Source organism: Nothoprocta perdicaria, unplaced genomic scaffold, assembly GCF_003342845.1.
Source record: "Nothoprocta perdicaria isolate Ctin4 unplaced genomic scaffold, notPer1 scaffold_12, whole genome shotgun sequence".
NCBI classification, from domain to species: Eukaryota; Metazoa; Chordata; class Aves; order Tinamiformes; family Tinamidae; genus Nothoprocta; species Nothoprocta perdicaria.
In genome coordinates, this window is record NW_020454316.1 from 498,267 (window position 1) to 520,826 (window position 22,560).

The 22,560-nt window shown below is 46.5% G+C and overlaps 1 protein-coding gene across 1 annotated transcript; it reads right to left on the minus strand.

Moving 5' to 3' along the window:
- Positions 1 to 3,579: 3,579 nt before the first annotated feature.
- On the minus strand, positions 3,580 to 22,526 carry COG7 (component of oligomeric golgi complex 7). The gene is made up of 17 exons (XM_026054149.1): positions 22,361 to 22,526; positions 22,128 to 22,276; positions 21,658 to 21,774; positions 21,307 to 21,475; positions 19,410 to 19,492; positions 18,506 to 18,628; positions 16,367 to 16,565; positions 14,252 to 14,379; positions 13,518 to 13,672; positions 12,270 to 12,386; positions 11,724 to 11,789; positions 9,392 to 9,578; positions 8,025 to 8,165; positions 7,512 to 7,595; positions 6,693 to 6,807; positions 4,981 to 5,124; positions 3,580 to 4,265 (listed from the first exon to the last, which is right to left on the minus strand). The coding sequence occupies exons 1-17, from the start codon at positions 22,524 to 22,526 to the stop codon at positions 4,099 to 4,101; spliced, it is 2,310 nt and encodes a 769-aa protein (XP_025909934.1). The 3' UTR covers positions 3,580 to 4,098.
- Between the last annotated feature and the right edge of the window lie 34 nt (positions 22,527 to 22,560).

Genomic DNA, 22,560 nt, shown 5'->3' on the forward strand with positions numbered 1-22,560 from the left:
ACTCGCGTGGCGTTTGGTTTGTTTTGGAGCCCGGCTTTCCCGGGGGGCCCTGTGCCCCTCACGGCCACGCTGGAGCTCTGCTCTACCGCAGCAGCTTTGCGAAACGCAAGAGGAAGCGCGATAGAGCAGGCGAGTGACGGGCTGGGAACGCGCTGTTCTGGGCACACAGCCCAGCCCGGCGCCGTGGCCCGGGGCAGGCGGCGGCGCCGGCCCGCAGGAGGGCCCGGGCGGCCTCCCGCACCTCGAGCGGCCCGGCAGCACCCGCACCACCCATGTGCCTGGGTATCAGCAGGAGCGCCCGGGAACGGGGCTCAGAGCGGGCGGGCAGCGGCCGGCCCTGGCCCAGGGCTTGCTGCCATGGCTTTCCCAGGGCTTTCTGGTGCCATCGCACAGGACTATGTAGTGGACGAGATGGCGCCTGCTGTGGTAGCATCAGTGCCCAYCAAAGAGCCACAGACTCCCCTCGTGGGTGCCAGGCTGCTCGCGTTCGGTTGTAAACGTTCATCATTGAGCACCTCACCCTACACAGACTAAGCCATGAACAAAGTGCTGCCCGTGGCAGCTCCCGCGCCAGGCACGCGCCCTCCGGGCCCACGATCGGCTCCTGCCGGCAGCCGCAGAGCCCTCGGACGCGGCCGAGCCGGGGACGCAGCAGGTTGGATGCAGAACCACGTAATGAAGATGCTAATCGGTTATAAACGCAGCAGCCGCCAGAGCAGAGGGCTCCATTGCCTCCACAGGAATGAGGCTCCAGCCCGGAGGTTGCTGAATTCCTGGAGACTTTTGTGGCGACTTCTTTTTTGAAGCAAGAATGTCCAAATTAGCCCGTGTGCTGGCGTGAGAACCAGTTAGTCCTGGCCCCTTTCTTTCTGCTGGTGTTTCCTTCTTGTGTGTAGCAACAAACACGGTTCCAACACAGAGCAACAGAGTTATCTCTACTAATTGCTTGGCTTGTCAAGTCCCTAAGCACTGAAATGACGGGGTCGGTCGGTGACATGAGTGTCTCTCCCACAGCCCCTGGCCCTGGGGATTCCGGGTTGAAGGAAGGGCGGCTGCACCTGCCCATCGCTCCGTGCGATCCCTTCCGCGCTCTGGGGCCTTTCACCTTAGAAAACATACAAAATAACATCCCTGGGAGCAAAGGGCTTATGTGGGACCCTAAAAGCTGTAGGAATATCTATATTAAAGACAAAATCATAGCTGACCTTTAGGAATTTTACATTTGTTTTGGGTAGATCAAATTTCATTAGATTCATTGTGCCGATGCAATTGTCACAGAGCAAAAAATAAATGTAGCAACCCCCTGTTTGGGTTTATTTAACTTACTCCACAGGAAGGTTATAATTATGATAGGAGGAACATTATAGCAACCAGAATGCTTCTTGCAGGAGAAACTGCCTCAGAAAGCGCCTGTGATTCCTCAGTGATGTGAAGAGCACCCTGCTCCATCAGCCTCGGCAAAGGAGGAGATGACACTTTAATCCTCAGGTACTAAATTGCTTATCAATTTGCACAGTAAGTACCCTCATCCCTCACCGCTGACCTTCCAAGTTGAGCTGTTAAACTTGTTGATAAAATATATTTGTCCTTGATTTTGATTGGGGTGAGGAAAGCAAAAATAGAGGTAATTTACAGTCATTTGCAGCCAGAGAACATCTAGAGTAAATAAAAGATATGAGTAATAAAGAGCCAAATTTAGGAAGCACCTTTGCAGAAAGTCCTTGGGCTACTCCCAGGTTCTCATTTGCCACCCAAGGCTTGCAAACAGCTGCCCTGGGCAACCAGCACTGCGTGCAAGTGGGTGCAGTGCAGAAATAGTCCCCTCCTGGTACAGCATGAGCTAAGCAAGGAAAAGCAGCTGCCGTGGTGCTAGGGCGACAGCGGGCGGGTGGGGAACCTGCTGGGGACGGTGAAATCCAGTTCCCACAGGAACTGCCCCGGACTTTTCCTGCTCGAATCCTCACTTCCTTCTCCCTGATGCATCGCCTCTGAGCAGGATAAAACCCCAGCGAGGGATCCAAATCTCCCTCCGACCAGGCCAGCTCCTCTAAAGAGACAGTTTTTCACCCGCGCAACAGCTCAATGAGAAACAAGCAGCCGAGTCTCCCCTCTACCAAATCTGCACTCAAAACACGCAACCAAGCTAAGATTTTACCTCCACAAAGACCTCAGATTTGTAACAGTGAAAAACTGCTCTCGCCCCAAGCCACAGCCGAGCCATTTGCTTAAGTTCATGCAGTAAAATACGAGGCAGAAAACAGCAAAGCRGGCTCTGAGCAGCAGACAGCGCCGCGCTCATCGCTCGCGGTGCAGCCGCTGGAGCCAAGGGACCCGAGAGGCTTTCCTGCAGCCCAGGGCTTGTCCCGAGCCGCCTCCTGGTGCCCATGGAGCGGCCGCCCTGCAAGGAGGCGGCTGCAAGCGGGAAAGCGCGGGCACAATCCTGCTCGCCGCGCAGCCCTTGCCAAAGCGCCCCGGCAATCGCGTCTTTGGGGTGCAGCACTGGGGGGCTATGCTGGATTCCCCACGTGCTCTCGCAGCATCGGGGCTCAGCCCGGGCAGGCCCCAGCGAGGCGGCAGCTTCCAGCACCTCCAACCTTTTGCCCCAAGCGCGGCAATAACAGCAGGCAGGGAACAGCCTCAAAAGCCTGTCCGGTTACGAGGAAGGAAAGGATGGGAGAGGCAGCAGCAATGAGATCTACCCCTTTGACAGCGGGGAGACGGGAACAGCGTGTTCTCTGGCAGGCCCCAGTTTACTCTTCTGGTTATTGYTGGTTTATAGAGGGCGTCTGGCAGCTAATAAAATGGAAGTGTCTCGCTCCCGCACTCCGCTCTTTACCAGTCGGCTCCCTTTCCCAGATGGGCACACAGATAAGCGGCCGCGCCGGCTGCTCCCACGTGGGGCCGGCGTCGAGCTGGAGCCAAAGGCACCTGCGAAGCCCCAGCTCACGGCACGCRATTGCTCATCTCACCTGGGGATTCTTAATTAAACAGCTCATACCCTGAAGGGTAAAATGGCCAGCTGCAAACACCACCAAGAATTAAAAAAAAATAATAGTGCATAAAATAAATTGTGCTTTAAAGGAGTCCCACAGGGGAACCGCAAAGTGCCGCTGCCCAGGAGCGGCGAGGMGGGACGGGCAGCTGCGGAGCGAGGCCTCCCCGAAACACAGGACAAGCCCAAGGCAGAGCGAGCAGGAACGTGCGGACGTGGCCGAGCACTGGGCACTGCAGCCTGCAAGGGGCCAAGGAAGGAGGCAGAGAGATGGAAACGAGGGAACAAGTTACTCACCAAAGGAGTCCAGGCCACAAATGCCGGAGCTGCAGGAGCAGCAACATGCACAGGGAAGGCAAGTGGGTTTCTCCCCCCTCCAAAGCAGATGAGTTTGCACATAGGTTTGACGCAGCTGGCACTGCTGTTCGGGGACCTCCTTGTATTTTACCTAATTTTGTCTTAAAAAAAGAAAGCTGTGGAAGTGCTAGAAGCTTTCTTAAGCTAGATGAGGCTTTCTACAAAGATCTAAATAGCAATCTTTAATACATTTCATAAGAAAATAACATTATTTCATAAAATACATTAGACTCATCTTAGTTGTAAGGTGTAGTACACATTTCACAAGAAACAACCTACAAAACTGGGTTTATTCTCAGAGTTGGGTTTGATCACGTGTTTTCTGCTGCTTGATGAGACTCTGCGCTTGAGATGGTGAATAATGACAGACTTGAGCAATGGCCATTTCTTCCAGCTGGAGGAGCTTCCAATCAGTTGATTTATGTTGCACCTACCCTATAATTTTAGATTCAAAATTCATTAAACTGTTCTGAAAAGGACAGTCATGCCGCTGTCATGAAGCATGAACTCTCCCAGCTACCGGCAGGCCAATTTAGCCAGAAGCCAGCACCRTTCAACCCAATGAAGGTTATTCAGACAGTTTCTAGGCAATTTGGTTATAAGAAACCTTTCCTCACTTCTAAAGACAGAAAGAACGAACAAGCTTTTCCTAGTTTTAAAATTCTTCATAAATAAACTCCTCTTATGCCCAGAGAGGACTTCACCTTCCGCGGAAGGTCTGCAGGGAGCGGGAGCAGGCCGGGCCGCAGTCAGCACTCGAGGCCCCGCATGGCAGCAACGCCGCCGGCCGTTCGGCGCGGGACGCCCTTCGCCACTTGCCGGAACTCCTCTGGTTTCACCTTCAGCAGCGCCACGATGTTCTGCAGCGTTCTGGATGGCTGGAGGCCGAGGGCATCCATCACATTTATTAGATAGTCTGAAAAACAAAGGATAAGCGTGTATTTCATAATAACAGACACTATGCAAGCAACACCCAAATGAAGGTCTTTCTTCACCCTTCAGGACAGCTAGAACCACTCTCACTGCCAGCTGGGGCGCACAGACAGCTCTTGTCTTTGGAATTTAACTGCACCAACTGGCAAATATTTTTGCCTTTGGTCCATTAGTTTAAACAACTGTCTGTCTTGTTCCGAGGACCGAGACACTCTGCCGTGTTACAGCACCTGCAGCGAGGACCCAGGTCCCCGGGGTAATAAGTCACCAAGGTCACAGATTAAGGACCCCAATCACTTCAAAGRCAAGTTAAGAGTTTGCAGCAAAGACAGGAACTTCAGCTGGGGTGCTCCAGCTGACTGACTCCATGCTGAAGTCAGGCTGGCCATGGTGAAGTTGGCACCCATTATTAGAGCAGAAACAGGCCCAGCTCGGTTCTGCACTGAGAAGGACCTTGACTTGCACACTCAGAAACACAAAGCTCTGAGGAAGCAGAAGCACTTACCAGAAAAACCTTTTTCCTAGGAGAGGGACATGACAGAGCACTTTGCAAAAGAGCAGCCATGAACCACTGCACTAAGCAGGTTCAGACACGTCCGCACAAGATTAGAGGAGGAACCCATACAGCAATTTCTTAAAATGAAACRCAATGAAGGAAGAGCCCAAGCGCCCCAGCACAGTTCCCAGGCCAGGCTCACCGATGTCTGTGGCGAGCTGCTTGGTGGAGTGCCCGCTGAGCCCCGGTATCTGCAGGATGGCCTCGCAGTAGGTTTGCATCGTGGCTCTGGCGATGGAGCCCAGCCAGTAATCGGCCATGTTGTCCAGCTCGGGTAACTCATCCCCTGCGCACAGAACCCACGTTAGCTGCCAGCCGTTTCGCTTACCTGCATTTACCAGTTAGCAACAGGACATAATTCATAAATGGTTAACAATTTATTCAACAAAGCATTAAGGTACTGACACTCAGACAGTTTGTCAGCTGGTTTGGAATGATCAAAGCTGTAATTTATCTTCCTTGATACTATATAACATTGAAAGATAGCTCAGGACCCAAAACACTTCCCTCTATTACTCATCAGGTAACTAATTTCTAAAGGGATGACAGGTGCTGGGGCCAGGATCACGGGCACTCCCTGGCATGTTCTCTGGGACACAGCCCGTTCCAGGACTGCTTTACAAACTACTCAAGTGACAGTGATTCATGAGTTTTCCAAGTGTTGAAAACATTCTCGATTCATCAACGTTTTGAAAATTAATGACTTATTAAAGATGTAAATGCTTCAAGATGACAGATGACTGATGCCAAAACCTAAAGCAAAGGGTGTATTCTCAGAAAGCTTCAGGGAGACTATAAATAGCAAGCTCCACGCTGCCCGACCGCCAGAGCAAGTGAGCCCTGCGAGGAGATGAACGGCAGTGCCGCGCGGCGCTGGGGACTGCAAGGGGTCTGCAAGGAAAGAATTCCCGGGGTCTACAGAAATGTGCTGGGGACAAAGTTTTGAAGAGCAACGGGGCCACGTCTGCCTCAAAGAGCAGCCTCAGCCGCACTTCTTCCATCCACAGCCTTTAATCACGGTGACAAGTATCTGCTCACTAGTCGTGAGCAGCACTAGTAATAGCAGTGGAGCTCTAATGGTTTTTCAAGTGGGGATAATAAAGAATGAATATGAAATTTAAATGAAATAATCATCATTTGAGTTCTGCTCTTCCTTGGACTCTGATGATGGAGACTAGGACACATGACTGGATCCTTAAGAAAAGGATGTTCTTTTAAAGATGCAAAACCTGTCCCAAAGCAAGAGTCTACAGGCCAGGTTCTGCCTTGGGCTGCTGCTGCTCTGACAGGCGCACATTGCAGGCCACCCAGGGAGTAACAACAGTCCTTTCTGGATTTGCAGGCATGAGAGGCAAAGGAATAAGATGTCCAAAGGCAAACAGCGTTGTTGCCCTTTTGCTGTGACCAACCCAAATACAACAGTACAGGTGATCCCATACTCTTCACTGGACAAGGAAACAGGGTATCAGACACTCACGGTATTCCAAGACAGCACCCAGTACATTAAATACTGCTCCAGCTATGAAACAGTAATACTTAAGGTCTGACACCCCAAACCAGAAGGTTAATAATCACTAACCTAACTTAAAGGGGAGTTAATAATCCCCTAACTTAAAGGGGAGGAACTAGAGCTTGTTGTCTGAATAAAATTGGAAAAAAAAAAAACCCAACAAAAAAGTTTTATTCATTGTCTAGATGGTCCTCATGGCCTCTGCAGAAGATTGCTGGAAGAAACAATCATGAACAATCAGAAGGGAATGGATCTCAAACAGCTTCCTTTCTATGACCCATCACACGTAATGCCGAAGTGTGAAACCTTCCTCCAGACATGCTACTTCCCTGGTTTCATCCTACCTTGTTCTGGAGGGAAAGGCAGTTTTCCAGCATGCAATGCCAGCTCCAAAGCAGAATCCTCCTGAGTGACAAATGGTTCAAGGTGGAGAGGCAGTGACATAATGTATTGCCCAATCTGGAATAAGAGCACAAAAGAGCTGAGTCACTGCACAAATGAAGAAAAAGCCAAGTGCAATAATACAAACTTGAAGGCAGAAAGCTGAGCTTGACAGCAGCTCACACGTACAGGAGCTCAGAAACAAACCATGTCTCTTGCTGATCATTACACTTTGTACAAAAACAYTTTTTCAGGAGATGAGAAAAGCAGTCACTGAAACAATCACAGCAATGAAATCCCGTATCKTAACTCTAATCACGTTTTTGACCTCTGCATTGTTCCTGGACCAGAATCCAAGAGACTGATCCAAACAAAACCACAGAAAAGGAAACATGAATCCAAGTGACAAGATAATGAATTTCAGAAACTTATCACTCCCAAACAGCAGCTCAGTGAGCCACATTCTTAAGATATGTTCAGTATTTACCACTACAACCAGAAGTTGGCTTTTTCCATCCTGTTACAAGAATTAATACTGCAAACAGTGCAATAAAAAAATAAAACACCCTTTTTGTTCCCAAAGTTCTTTTGCTATTCAAGAATTGACAGTGATTTCTTACAAGGATGGCATAATCATACTGATCAGGACTGGGTCACTAACAGTACTTCTCACCATTAAACAACAAATTCCACAAATACTGTGATTTTACAGAAACTTGGCAAAGCACAGATGAGATTCCCACAGCACTGGGCTTCTAGGCACCATCCTGGCCTGCTCTTACGTTGCTGATATATTCCAGAGGGGTCAGGCTGAAGTCTGGCAGATCGTCTGTCAAGGTCTCACCAATGCCACTAGAGTTCCATCCCTGGAAGGCAAAAAGCAGTCTATGAAGTTCTGGAGCTTGGAATCTGTGGATGTTCTGGGAAAGTGGGACCTAGTGATGAGATCTGTGATCACCCACAGACTTCTAGCAAAACTGAACACAGACTAGTTGGAGATTTGCTTCCCCTGTCCACACCGCTCCTTATGGAAAATACATAGGTTGAAATAAAACAGTATCTCAGACACATATTAGGGCTTGCAGACATCTGCTAACCCTAGTGAATGTAGTAGTGGGAAGGATGTAAACTTTGTCACTGAGCACAGCTCATGGAAAAAAGGTGATACTAGAGGGAATTACTGTGATATTCTGGAAAGCAGCAAGGCAAGCTGCATTGAGCTGTATCCTGCCCTAAGGTATGCCAAGGGTAAACCTTATCGCTGTTCAGATCAGATCAGTGCAACCATTACTCACCTCCATCTTAGGAACGAGCAAGAGCTGTTGTTTGATGCGAAGGAAAACGGAGTCGAAAGCCAGGTGGTGTGCGAGCTGGTTGAGGCGGCTTAGGGCAGCGCGAGAGGAAGACAATAGGTTGTGGTTACTTGTACCTTTCTCCTAAAATACACATAAAAACAATTATATACAGATGGCACTAAACTGACCACAGAAGAGCTTTGTTAATATTCCTGAAGAGGTCCTTATTAGGCCATCCTAACACATAAGAGCATTTCTCTGCACCGACACAACACGAGTCCTTTAGAAAGGCCTGTTCCCACTAGATGTTCAAGCACCAGCTGCACACAGCTCCCTGAAACGTGGAAAAAGAATCATTGCCACCTGGCCCCAGTACAGGCAAGATACGAAGAAACTTGCTGTGAAGATGGCAAAATTACCTTTACAATCTGCACTCAACCAGAATGCCCCTGGGGAAGACAGGAGTTCACAGTGCACTGCCTTACAAGCTCTCTAGTAGTGCCTGGATTTCCATTCTTTCTTTGGGCACAGAAGGGAAGGTGAACAAAAGCCCAGAAAGTAAACTTTAAATGAAAAATCAGATAATGTATTTCCATTTACCATAGGAGAAGAAATACAAATATGCCCTTTTACTCAAAGGGCACAACTAGGGGATTCCCTGCACGGAATTAAGAGCTCTACTTAAGSAGAAAGACACATAATAGAAATCTACTATTTAGCCAAGGAATTAGTCAATCTCATAACAGCGACAGCACAGCTACACAAGTTGCATGTAAATTAAGAGGAGAAGAAATTAAAAAACACTTTGAGAAAATGAGACAGAACACGTAACCTTGACTTTACTATTGTAAGTGACTGAGGAAGGCAAACAAACATAAATTAGATCCACCAGAAGATTAGTTAACTAGTCATTTGACCCTGTTCACAGATACATGCATGAACGATCTTGTAGAATTGGATTTCAGGATGGATATGGCAACAGAATATAAGTGGCACAGAAAGTCTTGAGAAGCTAGTACACGAGACTGGAATACGAGATTGCGTCAATATAATCTGCCATATGTCTTTCTGTGGTAGACTGTCTCTCACTTGAGCTGATACAGACGTGTTCAAAGAACCTTGCCAGGTTGTGGGGAGGTTTCTGACTCTCTGAAATGAGCCCAAACTTCCTGGGTTTTGGCATTTCCTTCTCTCAGCAGATTTATGTCTCTGTGGAAGACTCGGAGCATAGCCCATCAAAAGACTACAGCTCAAGATGAAATATAATCCGGCTGTTGGTGGAATCCAATCCCCACCTACCAAATGTATCTACCTAAGCCCAACAGTTTCCTGCTAGAAAGGCAGTTTCTCCTGGACAGCAAAGCTACCTTGAGAGTGTAAAGGGTCTCCATAAGGCTGGCGTACTCAGACGGATTCTCCTTCAAAAGATAATTGTATTCCTGCCAGGGGTTCTTGACAGAGCTGCTCTTCTCTGCAGAACTGGGATCTTGAAAGCCAGAAAAACTACAAGGGCTGTAGGAGTCCGAGAGGTATTTCCCAGCAGTTGATAAAATCCTGAAAGCAAACAGACAAAGTCAGCAATAGAATTCTATAAAAGCAGCTCTGCTGCCCTCATGATGCTTCCAGGAAGACTTACAGCAGCATCTCAACTTAAGTAATAGCTTAAGAAAGGGGGCCTCTCTGACTCAATCACTCCCTAGTATGTCCTGTGATTATTGTTCTACCTTACCCCATAGGCAGAGAGGTCACTCAGTTGCACACCTTTCCTCCTATTCACTGAAGACAGTGCCAGATTGCTCTACAATTTCCTGGAGAGCAACATGGAACCACAAGGCCCAGTGAGCCCTCCAGAGACAGAGGAAAACCCTTACGAACAGCCACTTGCATTCGTTTACAGAAAAACTTGCCATCACAAAGCACTGCAAAGAGTGCATTTCCAGATATTGGTAGGAAAATTTTAAATCCAGATCTGCACATGTCGGGAGCAGAAGGGAAGAGTATAAGAGCGCATTAGGGCACTCCCTTGYGACTGCAAATTAAGCCACTATAGACTAGTTACCATTTCCTTTGGGGTCTCAAAAGAGCAGTAAATATGAAGAACAAATATTTTGTGTGGTTTGATCATCAGGTAGCTCAGAATGTCCTTTTGTGAACTGCTAAGACCAGAAGCCATGCTACAGACCTCAACCTTCTCTATCCCTTGTACTGCCACTAGTATTTGTGTAGACAGATCCAGACTGTTTGTACGTCAGTCTAATGGAAAAGCATTTCTCTTTGCACAAGAAGGTTATTTTTTGTTCAGAGCACCAAATTGATCCAGCTCATCTTGAGGCTACAGAAAATTGTTCAAATCAATGCAAGGAAGGATCAAAAACACAACAGGTGAGTAGGGAGAAGGAATCTCTCATTTCACTGACAACAATGACCTGAAGCAGCTTCATGCCCTGCAAAATTGTACCCAGGACGGTCTTGACTGCTTTGCAGACTGCTGTGGCAGAAATACAGGAATACTGACAGTAAGGCGTTCCTTAGATCTGCTGCAAAGTTCCCAAAAGTGCAGGCTAACAGAAACTTCACTGGGGAAAACTTCTGTCTTCCACAAGGTAGCCAAAGCCTTCAAATGTGATGCAAGGAGTAAGTAATGGAAAAAAAATCAGCACAAAGTTAATTCTCTCAGGGCAGGAAAGCAAGAGCTGCAAGCTTTAACTATTCAAGAACTGCTAGCAGCCTTTAAACATCATTGCTACCTATGTGTTTCTTCAAGGGAAAGAGGTGGCAGGCACTAAATATTGCCAACTCTCACTCCTCTGTCCTGCAGCTGAAAACTGCCCAAATAATGAACTRTAAAGATGACTGTGCTCTCACAAAGTTTAAAAGACAGGGAACAAACCCGTCCTCCTGTATCCTGCAGGCCACTGGCTCATGCCAACCACAGGCTCAGATGACTCAAGTCAAACTAAAGCATTTTAATGTGCAAGAGACTGAAAAGTGTTGCTCGCAAGCAACAAAAGATCTCCATGCTGCCCCTGCCTTGAGATTTCTCAAGTTACAAGGAATTGATCAGTTGTGGCACACCTAGATTCATGTCAGCACATGATTCATGTCCCATGTCACAAGGGAAGCCAGAATCATGCCAATTTGGTCYGGTGGAAAATTCCTTCCTCACCCCAGCCTGGCAGCCCACTTGATGCCTAGCAGGCAAACAGGGCACATCAGGCAGGCGCCCAGAAAAAGCCTTTTTAATCACTAGCTCAGAGCACTGGAGCCTGGACTAAATGGAGCAGTCTGTGATCCATCCTTGATGTTTCAGAAGACAGAGAGGTGTGTGCGGGGCAGAAAGTTACAGACTATTCCTAAACAACTGTGCTTCCAGACAAGAAAACAAAAGAGAAACTCCAACACATACACTATACTTCCTAATTGTAACTTTGCTTAATAATACTGTAATATTTCATACTGTTGCTTTGACTTTTTTGTCTTCTTTTATTGGCTGTTGTTACAGAGAAGCCTTGGCAGAGCATGAACTAGAGTGGGAGGCTGCATGCTTTAAATCACACTACTCTTTCTGTGCAAACGTTAGAGCACTGCGGCCTCGTGCTCTCTCAGTGCTCCACACACTACACACACCTTGGGGGGTTTGTTTCCTTTGCAGCTGACACCAGCGCTGAGAGCTGCTGCAGCAAGCTCAGCCACACTCACCTGTTGGCAAGCTGCTGCTCAAAGTCTCCACATTGACGAAGCAGCTCACCGCAAGTGGTAATTATTCTGGGAAAGAATACGACAAAATGTATGTTGTAACATTTGAGGCAGATAATGTCACACACCTAGAATTACCTATTTCAGACAGGTTTCAGAAGATTAAAAAAAATTTTTAAAAAAGCGTAAGTCGTCACCACCACCAATATCCCCCTGGGGAGAAATTTTTTTTTAGTTTGTCGTTTTTTAAACTTTGCATCCATTTCATTACATCCTGATGTCCCTTTTTTGCGTGACAGCCTGTCACTGGGAATTATTCCAAGAGTTGCTGATGTTTCAAGTGCTGTGACATGCAGTCTTGCTCCAGAGAAGGGGTGGGTCCCATAACACTTACTGTGCTCATAGGAGCCTGAAACCCAGTCACTACAACCAACACTCTCAGCAGCTCTGGGGCTAAAGCGGCATAACCCATGCAAACTGACCCCAGGTAATTCTCTTCCAACTTTTCTATAAAAATAAGTTCTGAACCAGGCAAAAATACCAATTTACCGGATAGAGTTTTGGAAAGCAGTCCAGTCCTCCTGGAAAAGTGCATCTGATGGGATATCATCCAGTTTACATTTTTTTCGTATAGACTGCAAAGCATTTGTAAAGTCAGATGTATACCTATATGGATAAAAGGAGTAAAAATAGACACTGGAGTAAAACTATAGTATGAAAAGCAACGCAACGACATTTCCAGCAACCTCCTCGTGCAGTTCTCAACAAGGGACAAATAAGAACCAGAGACATTAGAAGAAGAATAGTTCAGAAAAGAACTAGTTTTTCCAGTATAATAAAATGCACGTGAGGGACTGACCAGCCACAACCCCCTCCAGCCTACACTAGAAGTACTAGTTGGAGCGTGGCCACTTCAATTTGCTGCATGTGGGTGACTAGGAACCCTGCTCTCCTGTGATGAGGAATGAGTAAGTCATTTTTGTTATCACTACACTCATCACGTCTCCTAGGAGAGATCAGGCAAAGTTTATAAGGCTAGTGCTGCTCCACCATCAGCCGGCCCTTGACCACAACCTCTTGCAAGTTTATTTTCTCAACTACTCCCCAGGAGAGAACATGTATAAAAAGGAACATTTTGTTCCTCATGTKTTTTTTTTTTTTTTTAAACATAATGCCCATAAGCTAAAGGCACGAACCCTGCTATGTAATTACCTATAAAGAAGCTGAGATCAGAAGTGTGCTTCCTCTTCCCCTATCCCCACAGGGCAACAAGGTAACAGCTCGGTTTATACCTTGTGATCAGCTCTTTTGAAATCAGGAAAGAACATGAAGGTAATGAGTACCAGAATACTATCTAAGCAGGGTGGAAATTATTTTAAGAACTTACTCACTAGGGCATCTTGCACTTCAGGCAGATTCTGACTATGGAAATCACTTGCCCCAGTAAATATACATTTCCCCAAGAAGTTCTACTTTCAGCACACTAGTTTGCCTGTGTTGTATTAGGTTCTTGCAAACACTTTTCCCCCCCCAAAAAATATTTCCTATGAATGGAAAATCAGCTCAACCGAAACAAAGCAGCTGAGTCTTCCCTCTAGCCACCAAAAACTTTGTCTTTTTGCATTAAGATATAGTCTCTAATGACATTAGGCTTAGAGCTGGGTATCAGATGATTCATATAGTGGTTATAGGCACTCAGCACTCGGCCATGTTTCATGAACTACAGTCCTTGGTTGCTACGTGAACGCTTGCCACCCCCTTAGGATGAAGGCAGCAGTGGCACTAACGGCACCTTACTTTGTGAACAGAGCTCTCAGGGCCTTGAGAAGCCCACACACTCCGAGTCCATCAGTAAGTTTGATGCAGTTGTCGATGGCTCCAGAAGCCAGAATGAAGAGTTTGTTCACCGAATGGTTTAGTTCCTGGACACAGTCAATTACTTCCCAGTGCTCCTAAATAACAGGAGAAAAAAAAAAAAAAAAAAGACACTGTGTGTATCACATCTTCCTCCTGGCATTGTGCAATCCTGTGAAGCACTTGAGAGAGAACAGTTCTGGTTGTTTCTGTCCTCCTACATCATGATCCTAACTAAGTCAGGCTGCCTAATCCTGCATTTAGCAGACCTTCAAGTAAAAACAGCCTTATTCCCACACCAGAATCTTCCACACAAACGAACGTTCCTCCCACCTTGTTCTTAAAATAAATACGTAAATAAATAAAAATAAGGAACTTGAGGCAGTCTTTTAGCTGACAATAATATTCTGGTAAGGTCTTTTTTTCCAGCAGGTGCTCTGAGTGCTGGTTACTGGATAAAGGGGTTACCTGCGAACTGACAACACTGCTGAAATTAACCATTTCTGAAGCAAAATTCAGTTAAGACTCCAGTATCAAGACACTATAAACAAGAAATACYACCAAATAATTAAAGGAGAAATGAGCAACAGCTGTGACAAAGAGCCTTGTACTTGGCAGCAGCTTCAGCCTTGTCCCACCGCGTCCTCCCTCCACAGGCCCCGCAGAGAGCTGCGCACCAGGGGCACAGCGCTGATCCCAATGAGCAGGTTCTCCTCTTCCAGCTCGCCGTACTCGAGTTGGTAGGGCTTATATGGCCCATACACTGCTTCCACCAGCTCCGTCACCTTCACCAGGTTCTGCTCCTCTGCAAGTAATCAGATGGTTAGTTTAAAATAATTTGCTACTAAAAATCTTGTTTTAAACAGCACACAAGACTTCTTCAGTTAGAGCATGATACTGACATAAACTTGCATTGCTTTAAGTCCCAACTGCACATGTATTTAAATAAATAAGGCTATTATTTCCACTAATAATAATAATAGTTATTTCCAAGATGGTCTATAAACTACATTAGAGAGAAAATATGGAAACCATCCAAGAAATATCTAACCATCAACCTACAACAGGGGCAAGTCTCCTTTAGCAAAGAGCCTGGTCCACACTTAAAATAACTGGTACCAACTCATTTCCCTTAGGACTACTCATTCACAGGGTTCACCAGCCAGAGCTGAATGCAAATGATGAACTTAACATCTCACTGCCATTCTGTTGAGCCAGAAGCTGCAGCAAACCCATATTAAAAATTTAATTGAACCATAATTTATCAAACCAAACCTGGACATCAGGTGTTACCATGAGGCTTTGCCAAACTCTTAACTAGCACCAAACCAGAACTACTTCAAATCCTGGATACAAGGAAAAACTTTTGCACCATGAGCACAGCCAAACAGTGGAGTAGGAACAGGCTGTCCTGAGATGGTGCAAGCCCCGTGCTCAGAGGTCTTCATGACCAGACTGGACAAAACCCTGTGCAACCTGGCCTGACCTCAGAGCGGACACTGCTTTTAGCAGAAGGTTGGTCTATGTGATCTTCCGAGGTCCCTTCCAACCTAAATTATCCCATGATTCATAACTGAACCCTCCTCCACATAAACACCTAAGAACTAGTTTGACCCTGCACTTCTGAATCACCTGGCTCTTCCATTCTTGAGATACTTCTGATCCCAAACATCTCACCTCACAGCAAAAGAGACATAAAGAACATAATCTTTTTTCTTAACCTAGTTAACAAGTCAGTGCCTGTTTTCCTATTCCATCATTGTCTAGAATCTGACATTATCTTTTCCAAGTTCTTTTAAATCATTTTTATTACCTGCCAAAAATTAAGCCAAGCCAAGGTTAGAAAATGAATGCCAAAAGTGCAGTCAATCACAAAGAAAACAAAAAAGACAAACAGAATTGCCCAGCAATCATAATTTACATAATTAAGCAAGAATTTGGGTTTAAACAGCTCAAGATCATGTTACAAAGAACCAAATATAGGAAACAAAGCATTAGAAATGCTCCATCAGCTTTAATTGAGGATTTTTCTATACCTTGTCTCTGAAGGAGCATAATCAAATTAGTAGAACACTATAAATAGCCAATAGTTTACATTAGGCATAAAAGTAGGTAAACAGGGCGCCTCACTGCTTTGCGGTTTGCGGGAATCATTCATCAAGCCGTGACCAAAACGAGAAGACAAACACTGCTGGGCAAGGAAAGCGCAGGTTAGGTTTGAACCAAGCAGCTGAGAATGAGCTACACCGATCAGAAGCCACGTTTGGCCCTGCATTTTCCTTTGATTAAAGCATAATCAAAGACCAACAGGAAAAAAATCAGGTAAAATCTAGAAGTCTAGTGGAAGTAGCTCTCATGCAAGCTTTCTGTCATATGGAAAGGTGTGGCTTTAATTCCAGGGAACTCCTGAACTTTTATTCTTTGTGATCTTTCACAACAGGTTTAACAGATAGCTTCCCTAGAGACATTTCCTCATCCGCTAGGCAGAAGATCTATTAAAGCTAGTAAAAGGAAAAGTGCTAAATATTATTTACCCAAGGCAGCAAGCAGGCTAGAACAGCTCTGCTTCAGTAAACTCACTCAGTATTGTGTCAATATATTCAGTGAAAGATATATACATATACACACACACAAAGGCACAAATGCTACATAACTGGTATTTACCACAACTGGTAAATACTATAAAAGAAATAAACACCCTTCCATGTAAAAACAAAACAAAATGCACAATGGAACTTTATAAAGGTGTTGACAAAACAGTAGCACGAAAACATCCAGCGCCAGAGCCCTACTCAGGTTTGGCAGCATTGCTATTTCCAGCCCCTTTGCGAAGTGGACGGTGGCATCGTAGAGCTCCAGCAGTTTGTTCAGCTTGGTTTCTTGGCCTACTCGCTCCATGGCAGTGCTGAGGCACACCGGGATGGAGGGCACCAAGGCTGCCAGAGTTTGAATCAGCAGCACAGTCACCACCTCATGGGGGTTCTTGAAAACCTAGAGGAAGAGAAAGGCTATTAGCAAAAAGCACTGAATTCCTCCGAGGCAGAACGGAAGCACCAGCCAAGTGGATTCCCACAAAAGACATCCTGGAGGTCACTGTCTGAGCAAAGGCAAAGCAAACCACGCAGGTTGTCTTAGTCAAGGGGCTGCTGCGTTCTGCAGCGCGCGGAATGGGCACCACTGCCCCAGGGCAACCTCCACACGGGCAGCACCTCCCAGGGAACCCGCGCTCGGAAATCCCCTCACGCCCCCGCCACAGAGACTGGGGAGCCCGCAGGCAGACGGGTCTGGCAACGGGCAGCAGAGCAGCAGCAGCTGCGAGGAAAGAGCTGGGCAGAGGGCAGCGGCAGCCCCGTGAGGGCTTCCTCGTGCCCCGCACAGAGAACTGGGCTGCTGGCAACGGGCGGCACAGAGCACCTAATGGTACTAGGCCTTYGCTACTAGAAATTATCCAAGAACTTCCAAAACCTTGCAGAAATGCAGTAAATGTTACAGCATCCACCAAAACTGGGCTTAGCTGACACGCCTTTGACAATTCAAAGAGTTACCATAAATTCTCTCTCTACTGAGGACACTGAGATAGGAAGGACATGACATGCTGTACAGTGGCAGCTCCTTCAGGTGATGCACAATCCCAACCAAAAGGGAACAAAACAAATCTGRAAAACTTCACAAAGGGTAACAAACCAGAAGAGAAGGGCTCCTATGGCTGCAGGAGCCTCACTGCCCCAGCACAGAGCAGAGCCTGATTACGAAAGCTTAGGACAATAGCTATTTCACCACTGAAACCACGCTGCACACACAGCAGCTGAGAAACAAACAGGTCACAGGCTGAACGCGGCAGAACGCGGGCACTGCAACTGCYGAAAGCACCACCCGGCAGAGGGGGCACTGGAAAACACAGCACTCCCTTCAAGAGACATCGTAAAAAGCGCTCCTATGGGTGCGCCTATGAAGAAACAGCACAGCAGCACGAGCYAAATTACTGGGCAGCCAGGCAGCAGCGAGCACAGGAAGGCAGGCTAGAAAGACTGCAATCAGCTTGGAACTTTTATTTACCCACATCACCCTCGATTCTTCAAGCACATTTTATGGCCCTTTACCACAACTGCTTCKTCAGCTGTTCTTTCAGTGCTGCTCTCGCTTATCCCTGTAAAAGCTGAGCACTGCTAGTCTCCTGCAGCAAAAAGGCCCCTCATACAAGCTAGAATGGAAAAGATAGTGTCACACAGTTCTTCAGAAAGCAGAAGCAACACAGAAGATAGCAGACAAARCTCATGTCACCCTAAAATGTTAGCCGACATCTGACCTGTAATTCACATCGTATCATTAAGCAGAAAAATTACATTTCAAGGAGGCATTGAGCCCGCTTGCACGATGGGTCTAGCACTCACACCAGGCTTCTTAACAGGAAGATAAGCATCTCTCTCACCCTTCATGGTCGAAGGCTCTTGCAGGCTTGACAAAATGAACCAATTTCTCTGTTTCACTAAAGCAAGACAATAACTTTCTTGCATCCTACATTACTATTGACAAGAAAAAAAAAGGTACATATATATTCCAAGAGTGTGAGCAGAACCCCTCAAACATCTTACAGAGTGACTCAAACCAGTCTATCATGACCTTGAGGGCTTCCTCCAGGACAAGTGATAAAGTAATTCAGGCATTTCAAATGTTTTGCAACAGAACACATTTGCCACAACAACAAATTAGATTTAAGATACAGATGAACGTGATAGAGCAGCTTTAATGGCAGTAACATAGCACCCTTGTTACAGGGTCTTGTCTGCAAGAGTACGACCAGAACCTGAATGCAGTTTGCAAGCCCTGTCCTTTATTGACAGGGTATAACTGAACATTGGTGAATTATTCTGAACTTTACCCAAGTCTTGTTCTCTCCTGAACCCTACACCAAAATTAAGCAGTGACTGCACCTGTGTTGCCCACTGGAGCTGCGAGTGCCAGGTCCCAAGCAGCGTGTCATACAGCTCAGTCAGCTGGCGATTTAAGCTGAAGTCACTTTGACAAAGATCCTGCCACAYGGCCACCAGCTGCACCTGCAGGGGTAATAAGAACCACTCTGAGAGCAGAACTAACAGGTCACAGATCTAGGTTTTGTTATTCTGAACCAGGAACTTCTCGTGCAAATCACTTTTGCTGAAACACAATGCCCATCCTCACTCCCCTATCCAGATTTCTGCATAACTCTCTGCTATAATTCAGCACCTCAGAAGGAAATGACTTTCGGCATCAAGCTAGAGACTTCTTAGTTGATCCAAAGATTTAATTAACATTGGTATTTCACTCATAAAATGAGATTGTAATTGATACCCTCATATAATAGTTGAAATACTTGGCAAGCCCGAGCCTTGAACTTAATCCTCAAAAGTCGCAGTCATGAGAGAACTTTTGAGGATCAGGTTATGACTACTGAACTGTCTGGAATTCCAACCTTTAATCTTACCTGAAAAGAGTTTACARAGGCCAGCAGCTGGCAAGTTGCAGCAATAAAGTTATTACTGACATAGCCAAATCCAAGAAAAGAGAAACAACTACTATAATGCACAGGGAAAATGCACATATTCTACAATGACTTTAAAGGGGGACATAAAACCCTCAGAGGAGAATTACTTTAAAAACCACGGGGAGTAGTCAAAGCTGTGAGGAGCCAGAAAGAGAAGTTAGAGAATGAGGTACGAAACAGAACAGGCTCCATCCTTTCCCGAATAGGAAAGAGAGCATCCTCGATGTAGCAGCACCCCCTACAGTCTGGGCCAAGCAAGATTTTCCCCCCCTCCATTTCTCCGCATTAAAATATTATCAAGGAAAAAAAATTACCTTGTGACACTTATAATAATAAGCAAGAAGCTGAGGCATCCGATCAATTTCAGTGAAGACTTTAACAAACATTTTTGCCTGATCTAAATAAAATAAATAATAGATAATTAAAAGGTCAGGCCCGAAGTGCAAGGTGAGAGAATACACCCCAAACCGAGTAAAACAATTCCTCTGTTAAGGGGATATGTGCCATTGCCCATASAGAAAGACAGAACTGTCATCTTCTGTTCACTTGCCTTTTGTTTAAGAGCAGAACTGCCTAAAGATAACACTCAAATGAGATCACGCATCAGATTTACAGTAAATGAGTTTAACTTTTCACCAGTAAATCTTTCTCAGCTAAGATAGATAAAAGCGGGGCATTTCACAGAAGGAAATSATTAATTTCCAGAAACAAGCACTATTTGCAAAACCAAAACACATTCCTCATGAAGGCCTCATCAGTTTCCACCACTCAATGTTAACTTATACTAAAACTAGTGGCCTCAATTGCCTAACAGTGCAGTCACTCTTATCCACAGCCTCTAAAACCAGAGTCCTCAAAACTCTGATTTGTACTACAATGAATATAATTCTATTCACAAAATAAATCTGAGTTCAGATAAACTAGCAATATACCTTATTTTTCTAACAGGACCTGGAGGGAGACCATGAAACTTGAACATCGTAAGTAAATTAGATGCTCTAAAGCTGTGGAAGTCAGAGAATGCAGAGCTTGTAATTGAGTTTGTAGGAAATGGGACACAAGGGAAAAGCATGACTTCACAAGAACAAGAAAAATAGTATTTAGGGAGAAAACAAACAAACAAAAACATGTTCCCACGTGCCCAGATTTTAACTAGTGAATATGAACAAAGCTCAAAGTGAACTATTCCGAAGAGTCCGCCCAGGAAAAGGACCACGTGTCAGCTCACCGGCTCCCAGTGTGCTGACACATATTTCTCTGCCAATATGGGTTTATTTGCTGGACAACTCACAGAATATAGGAAAATCGTATTACTTGAGGATTACTTTAATATTCCAAAGCATCATCCTTTGTCTTGTGCGTGTGAACAACTGTGAAGGTCTATGAGCATAGTCTAAGGAAAGTCTAAGTCTCTCCTTCTGTGTGCAACGGAGAGCCAAAGACGACGAGTGGGAGAGAGAGGAGGAAGAGCTGTGCAGGGGATTAAGGACTCAAGGAAAGCACTCCTCTCCCTCCAGCCRTCTGCAGCCACCGCTGCTGTAACTCGCCCCTACTTGGCCGTGAAGCAATAGCAGTACAGCACTGCGGATCTGCAACGGGATCTCCAGGAGCACACAGACGAGAAGCAAAGAGAGCAAGTGTTTTCCAGGAACATTGGGACAGCAGGAAAGTAAAAGCACACAGAACAGATCAAAAATACCAAGTGATCTTCTAAAGAAGGGAGAGTATAAAACAACTTTTTCAGGACAGCGTGGAGACAGAGCCTTTCCTAACAATATTCCACCCCACAACAAAACCAAGCTGTAAGAGACATGCCCAGCAGCACCATGTCAATGCAAAACCAGGGATCTTCTGCCTACTCGGGTAGTGTGTCCCATTTTGAGGGTGTCACAACACAACTGAACTGTAAGAGCAGGACAGCCCTGTCTCAGAACCTCTGTTTCACACATCTACACAACCTATGCAGCCTACAGAGTCCGCTCGTGTTTTCCTTGTTGCCCTTTGTGGCCGCAGGTGCAAGAGGTAGGAAATCAAACTACCCCCCAGGCAGCTGCAGAGCACTTAACATTTCATGGCATCCAGCTCCACCAGGGAGAACACACAACCCCATTCCAGGAGCCTCCTGGGATACACTCCTCACCCAAACAACATTTTACCTCTCACATCAGACAAACTTTGCACTGACAGGAGATAAGAGCAAGCCGTACTGACCTACAGACTGAGCATTAAACGCAGCAACAATCTGAGGGCTGGCCATGGCTTCGAGCCGGTTCTTCAGAGCCTCGAGGTGCACGCACTTCTCAGAGTAATCCGGTGTGTCCACGAGCATGGCCAGACTGCTCTGCATGCTYGTGAGCTTGGCAGAAATCACAGATACGTCCTGCCACCAGGAAAAAGCCAACAAGGTTATTCAGTGTAATCCTAGGAAGCATGACTACTTATGCTCCACAAGGACTTTTTACAAACAGAAACACCTTTCAAAGTGACTCGAAGAACCTACTTTAAATGCAGTTTCTTTAAAAAAAGCAAAGAGCCAAAAATCAAGACCAACGTGGTACCCACCTGTGTTTTCAGTGTCTCTTCAATGTCTGCACTTAACGTGCTCCATTTGTCTGCTTCCTGGAGCGATTCAGCAGCCAGCTGCATTCTAGATTTCACCCGATCAATCTCTACAAGAACCTGGCACAAGAGAAAGAATTATTACCCACTGAAACAACAACAACAACAAAAAAAAGAGACGACTTACAGATGCTTACATTAAGAGAGTTATTTCTAGGCTGGGATTTTATTAAATGTGTGGAAAAGGCTGGTTACAAGGAGAAGCTGGCTGAAAGCACRAGAGATGTTAAATCAACTTCCAAGTCAAGCAGCAAGACTTTGACAGTGCTRACTTTGCCCCAAAAGCATCATGCGCCCCTATGCTAACGAGAACACACCCAGCGTACATAACAAGAGCATCACGAATTGAGCGTAATCAGCTGTTGGTAAGGAAACGCAGGGCCAGGCGAGCGGCGGGACGAGGGCCGCCCTACCTGCATGGACTGCGCCGTGTCCTCCTCGAACCTCCTGATGTCCTCCTTGACCAGGACCATCTGCTCCCTGAGGAAGGCGGCCTCCTGCCTCAGGGCCTCCACGTCGCGCAGCACCCGCGGCATGTTCTGCAGGGCCTGCCGGCTYGTCTCTGCGCGAACACAGCGCGGCGCCCTGAGCCCGGCGCCSCGGGCCCGCAGCTCCCGCGCGCCGCGGCCCGCCCGCCCCGCCGCACCTTCCACGGCGTTGTTGACCTCCTGGATGAAGAGCTGCAGCTTCATCACGAGCGTGGCTGCGTGCGCGTCCACCTTGCCCGGCGCCTCCTGCTGCACGGCGCGGAAGGCGCCGTTCACCCAGCTCTTCACCTCGAAGTCGTCGGCCAGGAACCGGGAGAAATCCATGGCGAGCCGCGCTCCCGCCGCCGCCACCGGGAAA